At 40.3% G+C, this 8,022-nt stretch overlaps 1 protein-coding gene across 1 annotated transcript in view; it reads right to left on the bottom strand.

The window, feature by feature from the left end:
• cdk14 (cyclin-dependent kinase 14) overlaps positions 1–8,022 on the bottom strand; it is a 222,749-nt gene that overhangs the window by 144,225 nt on the left and 70,502 nt on the right. The window contains exon 3 of the mRNA XM_014329315.2: positions 3,011–3,256. Within this exon, the coding sequence (XP_014184801.1) occupies positions 3,011–3,256 (246 nt within the window). The remainder of the gene's footprint in view (positions 1–3,010; positions 3,257–8,022) is intronic.

The following is an 8,022-nucleotide window of genomic DNA, read 5'->3' as shown; positions in this document are numbered from 1 at the left end:
TTCTATCCTGTCTTCCTTCTCTCACCCCAGCTGGTCGTGGCAGATGGCCGCCCCTCCCTGAGCCTGGTTCTGCCGGAGGTTTTTTCCTGTTAAAAGGGAGTTTTTCCTTCCCACTGTCGCCAAAGTGCTTGCTCATAGGGGGTCATATGATTGTTGGGTTTTTTCTCTGTATGTATTATTATAGGGTCTACCTTACAATATAAAGCATCTTGAGGCGACTGTTGTTGTGATTTGGTGCTGTATAAATTAGAGATGGACATAAAAAAGTGGTATCGTGCCATCTCTAATATAAATACAATTGAATTGAATTGAACTAATTTCCATTGACACTAGAAGAGACATACCATACTGTTAGCTCGAAGTTGTCTAAATCCTAAAATCTTTTATTACAATTGCATGATAACAGCAACCAAAACTAAATATTAACTCATAGAATCCTGAATAGAAATCTATTTTACATGTAAGAATGGTAAAGATAAAGGCGGTTGACCCACCCATGATCACCAAAAAAAACGATCAATCAACAGCCGAACCAATAAACTTAAGAGCCAGTCGTGTTGTTGCCTCATGAGATTCACAACAATTTCCAGTGTTGTGAATGTTGGGGATGCATATCTCCCTGTTATCATTGTAAAGCTGTAGGCTAGAGTACTCATCGCTTTTCTTGGCATTAATTAGCATTAACATCAATTAGCATTTGTACCCTGATAGGACAAGAGATTGTTCCATATTGAGGAGTTAAGATCTCATTTGGGCACTTAACTTTGTAACCATTCCATTTATCATATTTACTCAGTATAAAGATCTGTTCCTAGAAGGAATTGTTGTTCCTAAAACTGTGCCAATCATAAGTCGTAGATCATGTTACAGAAAGAGACTAGCAGTGATGTGGCGACAATATCAGGGGAAGTGCATCAGCTCATAAGAATGAAAAACACGGCAACAGTTAGTGTTGCAAAGAGGATAGGTCCCAAAATTAGAGGACTACCTTAACAACCACAGCCTGGAATGTCTACTGGCTCCCATCGTTCCACTACAAAACATTTCGGCAGGAGCCCTTGATGCTTTGAACAGTGAAGTATGTTACAGCATGTTAGAGCAGTAACATGCTACTCCCTCTGACTGCATCTGATTCCCTAACAGCAACATGCTTCACAGCTGCACTTACTGACTTGCTGTCCCATTAGTACACCTGCTACATTTGAAGAATGTTAGGATAGGCAAAGAACAGATAGACACATAGAGAGATCTGTCAGCTATAAACAGATTGTTTTGTTTCTCTTTAGTTTGCAGTCATGCTCTTATCTTTATACAGCTTTTTATTAACTTTCCTGTTAAAAGTCCAACTATGACTCAACTATGCCACTTCACTCTGTAAGCATGTCAACATCCTCTTAGACTCACTTTCTGTTATTTAGATGACGATAAGGCAAGACATATTTACTTGTATGTGAAGGTTGGCCCTACCTCAGTTGCTTCAGTCTGAGTTGATCAGACTGAAGCAACACCACCACATACAACCTGTTGTATGTGGTGGTGTATGGGCAGAGCCTGACAAACAGGAATCTCTTCTTCACTAAATTTTCTTTTGAGGTGTGGATGGTGACCAATCTTTTAATAAGAGACGAGCACAACGTGGTTTCAAATATAAAGTGATTAATTATGAGCAAAAGAAAACAATCTACAAGCTACTAACTGTGTTTCCATGACAACACTGGCACAATTGTTGACTGACTGTTAACCCACTATTTATCAAACAGACACTTTATCATCAACACCTCTGACGATGGTGGCTTTGAAATGTGAAGGCTTGCTTAATCAGGCTTTTCTCCGAAAGGAGATCAGACCACTGTCACCGCGCTGACAAGTTTGATTTCACTGGAGTTGAACCATTCTATAAGAGAGCCTTTGCTCACGGATTATTCTGTTATTAACAACCTGCTCTTTCAGTGCATGCATAATTAATAAGAGCACAAATTGTAGCTTTTCTCACTACACTGTTCTGACAGCAGGTGTCACTGATTATCAGAAGGTGTCATAGGACAATAACAATCATATTGTGTAACTTCACAACGCAAGATAATGAAGTTTTAGCCATTAGGATGAGTCTAGCAGGCTGTGATCAGATAAAAAAGGGTAACTACCCACTGTAATGATCAATTTACAGTATCTTCTTCTATTTTAAAGTCAATTGACATTGCTGCACCTGCATCCACACTAGTCTTTCACCATATTTGTATTTGGCTGGTTAGAGCCTGCACTACAACTAGGTATGCATATGACCAGTCAGCTGCAGTAGATGTTTAAACACTCATCGTAAGTTGTTAACAGAAATGCTTGTCAGTCAACTAAGTATTTTTGTTTATTAATGAACAGCGCCACTTAACTGTTGTGCATTAATTGAGGTCCATGTCTCTACCGCTGATGATCCCAGACAAGCCCCCAAACGTAACAAATTTCTACTTTTAAAACTAAAAGTGAACACAATTATTCTTCCCAGGAAGGCCAATCGCTGATTTTGCTAGCATCTTTAACAGGTGACTTGCTTGATGTATGTACAACTTTTATCATTAGGCATGAATGTTGAATGAAAGTTCCAATATGATACGTTGATACACTACACCCATTAATTTTCCGTGCCTACTCCTGAGAAGTTAGTTTCCTTATTTTTTGGTTGCTCCTTGGTGAATACATAAGTAAGACTAACACCCTAGCATTAGATTCTTAAGCAATGGGATTCATTAATATTGAACAGCACTTTAAACTTCGTACAGTAACATGAATCAGTGTTGTTATGTGGAGCCAATTATCACCACTTTGAACAAGTTATAATCCTCCTCCTGTCGAAATAGCTAAAAGGAGTGCAAACTGCCGCGTATACTCAGCCCCTCATTAAGGCTAATGTCCAAAAGTTTTTGATATTCAAGGGTGTAAAAAATTAGAAGTTGTGCATTTGGTTCTTCGACACTATACTGTGCTGTTTTCTATGCTGCTGGAGAGGTGCACTTACAGAACTAGGGCTGGAGTGGCGGCGCAATTTGGGGGACTCTTTGCCAGCAGTTGAGCTCTTGGCGTTGATGCAGGCATTGTTCTCAGAGTGGACCCTTTTCACCTGACTGGCGGGCTTCTCAAACGGGTCGAAGCCACTCTGCGTGCGCTGAACTCTCACTTTCTTGTCTTCAGGGATGGTGTCCAGGGGCTTGATGACAGAGTCTGTTCCCTGGCAGCTGCGTGTGGACATCTTTGTGACACATATCTGTCAAAAGAGGGGAAGGGGAAGGAGAAGAGAAGTGAAGTGAAGAAAGGAGGGTGAAGATAAATGTGAGCATTAAGAGGGAAAAAAATAGTCCATCTGCGATTACCAGTGTTCAGCCAAAAAACTGACTGTCATCCAGATCCTGCCTGTTTTTCATCTTTCTGTCAGCCTGGGTCTCTTCCCTCCCTGTAGAGCCTCACTGCTACCTCTTTGCTAGGATGAGAGCCTTTTTATCTCCATCTCTCTTTTCTCTGATCAAAACAGCTCCAGCCTCCGTCAGCTCTGCTGCACATGCACTCGCTGCCGGCTGCTGCCGCTGTCCCTAGACTGCACATACACACAGTCCCACCTTATCTCTGACACACATCTACGCGTTCAGACAATTGTGCAGACATGCTACAGAATGTCTCCAACACGCCCACCGGGCACAGCCCCCAGTACTCACCAACTATTTACAACAAAAAGTGCCTTAGCAGCTGCTCTGCCACCACGGACTGTGTGTACGAGACACAAAAGACCCAGGCAGCATGACATGTTTTGCCACGGTTCCATTCAAGATTAAATATTTAGGTCTGAACTCCCCAGCAGGAAGAAGTTCTAATTACTCTAAAACACAAGGAGGAGTCGTCTTGCAGCTCACTGGTTTGCTCTTTACACGGGCCAGGTTTCATTGGACACAATGCAGCTTTTTTCACAGCGCAAGCCCCCTTCCCTGTCACGCTAATGTGATAAGATGTTATAAAAGAATAATATAAAAGCAGCAGCTATTGATCGGGAGGTTAGGTTACCACAGATTACTGAAAACCAGATCCAGGGTGCATTATACAGCACTGTTCAAAAGTCTTGAGCTATCCCTCGAAGAGAGACATGGACTGGTGTTCCACTCATTTTCAGCCCAGTCATGGTATCTGACTATTTTCAGAATATTTAAGCCACTTAACACTAATCTATAAGAAAAACTTGAAATGCAGTACAGTATGTCTTTAAGAAATTGGGGAAAACTGGACAAATAGAGGACAAAAGGAAACATATCCTAATGTAAACATATTTTCAAAGCCATGTCCTTACAAAATAGGAAGAAATGAATCTGGCCCTTACTGGCACCTACTGTTTGCTGAAACCTCATCACAAATGTCTTGGTGGAAGGGCGACTGTCAAGAAGCCGTTCTTAAGGAAGGTAAACAAAGGTTGATGTACGCAAAATTACACAAGAAGTAGATTGAAAAATCAATGGGAAAAGGGCTTTGGAGTGATTAATCCAAACTTTAAAGACATTTTGGGCTCAAAGTAATGTCAGTACGAAGGTGTTGAGAAGAGAAGCTTGGCAGTGAGCGTCTACAGCCATGGTAGAAGCTCTGTTATGGTTGGAGCTGCAGTTGGAGATCTTGTCAAAACTGATGGAATTATAAACACTCAAAAGTACTGACAGAGTTTGATCCACCACATAATACCATCTAGAGAGCATCTGATTGACATTTGCTTTATTTTTCCTCATGACAATGATCCCAAGTACACTGCAGTAAAATCATATCTGGATAGAAAAGCACATAATGGAACACTATCAGTCTTGGATTGGTCTGGGATCATTGCGAGAGACAACGGAACAAAAGGCAGCCAGCATCCAAAGAAGACCTTTTAAGGTCCTTCAAGAAGTCTGGAGAACTATTTCTGAAGACTTTTCCTTTTCTATCAGCAAAATGTGGAGAAATGATGGATTGCTGAAGAATTTTGCTCAGTGCAAAGGGTGAAACAGTTATTCCTGTTTTTAAGATATCATATTGTATAAACGAAACTACAGGTCTGTAATGATGATGATGTACAATCAGAGGACAAATTAAAGTGAAGAGCAAAATGTTTACCCCACGCAGCGAAGACAGTGGGAGGGTCTTGGAATATTGCAATGGTAGGTCTGCATGTCCCCTTAAAGCATCAGTTAATACAGGTGGCTCATTTTCTGTGACCGTCACTAGATCGCAACCCCAATACTGTAAATCTCCTGACCTGTTAGAGAGCACTTTACACCACTTAGATGAATGTCAAACCAATCCAATAAGCATTTTGTCACCCACCTGCAGGTGTCCAGATAACTTGAGTAATTACAAGTTAAATTACACCTCCCATCCATCCAACCAAGTATTTTTTAGTAATTACGAGTCAGTTACAACAGCTGCAAATCTCCCCACCAACTGCAATACTGACATCTCACTGGCAACCCAGAATAATGATGCTTTCACTGCACACTGTAGCTCTTCCAGCTAAACAGCTTTAGCTCTAAAGTGGAGAGGATGTGCAGCTTCAAAGCTTCAAGTCCGAGAGATCAAAATTCAATTATTGGAAGTATCACACTTAAAAGGTAACAAGATATTCTCAAACCTGTATGAACCAACTGACATCTGGACTTGACACACACTGAACCCTCTGCAGCTTTAAATAAAGTATTCAATCAATTGCATAAAAATTGCATACCTACATGCAACATATTTAGTCCAACATCTCCACAAAGTCAGATAACCATGATCGATGTTTTCCTACTTTCAATTGCAAGTTAAATAATATTTACAAATTCAGCAAATATTTTACAGTTTTGACTGATTCTCTGAAGACAATTCTTTCTTGTCAGTCAAATTCAAAATCACTTTTTTCATATTAGCTCAGTTTAAAAAAAGTTAAGCAATGCGGCCACTTTTATTCAGAAGATTTCAAGCATGAAATTAAACTCCAAGCAAGGGAGTGACACAAGAACACGTTTAGGCAAACGAGCGCGTAAACTGGGCCAAGTGATACACCGGAGTAAGATGTGGAGAAAATAAAAAGAAATGAGCAGGTTGGAGTCACACACGGTAATGAGAATATAGCTGAGTCCCATGCACATCCAGCATGTCCTCAGTGACAGCAGTTGTCATCTGGAGCAGCACATTAAACTAACAAAAACAAATGCAGTCATTTAGGACCTATCGCACTACAAGGCATCAATATTTGATGAGAGTGTCTGTTTAAAGATGTCTAGGTTCCAAGAAGTCAACATCAGAGAATTATAAGAAACCAGAGGCATGAAGGCATGAAGGACACGCACGTCAGTGAAACCAACTAATAAAAGAAGGATAAAACGGTTAATGCAGAACTAAGTTGCAGGCTTCTGGAATACCGCACAATGGTATTGACTGTCTTGCCCTCATTTAAAAATTAACCAATGGCAATGCTATTTGTTTCAAGCACTTTCAGCAGTTGACACAACATTTAACTAGCAGCACAGGTATAAAGTAACCATCTTGCTGCTACGTCGTTAAACCACTAATTGTTCTGGAATTTGTTTTATTTTTACTTTATTATAACGACCACACTACTCACTTATGCAATGATCTGAATAACTATCCCAGTGCTGGTGATCAAACATCCGATGTAAATGATCTAAGTTAGCCCGAGGATGTGCACGGACACCTGCTCTAAGAAAGTGCTGTTCAAACCTCATCAGAGACAGTAGCATTACTCTTTTAAAAGTGAAACAGATTCTATATGTGGTCCTGTGTGGCACAAGAGTCAGAATCCTCTTTGCTTAGCCAGGTTTGTGTGCACAAACAAGGAATTTGACTCCAGTTTACTTGCTTGTTGCTTCATTGCCGGACTTTGTATTGAGAGTTTGGAACAAAACACCCCTATTAGAGTTTGTGTCGCTGGTGTCACGAAGCACACTGATGTGCTGCTACAGAGAGCTTTTTGAACACGGATCTCATCTCCTCAACATTTTCCCTACAACAAACATTCAGATTATAAGAATCCATCTCATTCACTACATTACAAACTGTCATTAGAGTAATACCCAAATAATACAGTAGCCATGTGTGAGTTACATCACTGCTGCCCAGGACCAGATGACACAGGCTGCTTTCTTGCTTAATTGCAGTCACGACCCTGAAATTCATAGATGGACTAGTGAATGAGTAAATGTTCAACACTGAATCCACATCACACATCACATTTAAAAGCTAAAGTGGAAAACTGCATGGGTAAATTAGCAGCCTAAAATGTCCTGGCGGTCACTGGTTGCACATGTCACTTACCAAACTACTGAGATTAAAATAAGCAGCGTGGATCCCAAACTCACTGAGCAATTACACACAGAGGCTCTGTGAAAAGTCTAGCACTGAGAATATCCCACTGCACATATCAACCATCAAGGTCAGGCATTAAGCAACTTTGATCTGCTAAAAATCCTAAACCTGTTTTATCCACGGCTTCATCTAATAGTGTTTTACTTTCCACAAGAACCAAGAGCTAATGTTTAAAAATAAAATGATGGAAAACTTCAAAAAAGGAAAAGAAAGGAAAACAGAACATCTTTGTGGAATTTTCAGTTAGAGCTCTGTGTGTCAGATTTAATACTTTTTACACATAATTTGGTGTGATGCTGCACCAAAAGCATGAGCACCAATGTGTAATGACTGCTTACTGCCAGATAGATTACAAAGGAATTTCTTTACATTAGCTGGCTTGACAAGAACTAAAACCAGGTAACAACAGCGCTTTTCAACTTCTGCGCACTCATGTAGAAAAGGGCACTTCACTTGTCACGTGACTCTTTTTCACATGACAAAGAGTCACATGAGTAGGTAGCACTCATAGCTAACTATGAGAGCTACCTACTCCAGTCATATACATTATCAGATGATGATGAGCAAATGGTGTTAAAAATCCATGAAGAACAGAAAAATGTAACAGTGTTGCAAATAAGATGAGCGATTATTGCTGAATAAAATCATGACTCTTGT

The sequence above is a fragment of the Haplochromis burtoni genome, unplaced genomic scaffold (genome assembly GCF_018398535.1).
Source record: "Haplochromis burtoni strain Fernald_Lab_line unplaced genomic scaffold, NCSU_Asbu1 Contig_539, whole genome shotgun sequence".
Classification (NCBI taxonomy): Eukaryota; Metazoa; Chordata; class Actinopteri; order Cichliformes; family Cichlidae; genus Haplochromis; species Haplochromis burtoni.
Note: the sequence above shows the minus strand (reverse complement) of the source record. Positions and strands in the feature narration are given on the sequence as shown.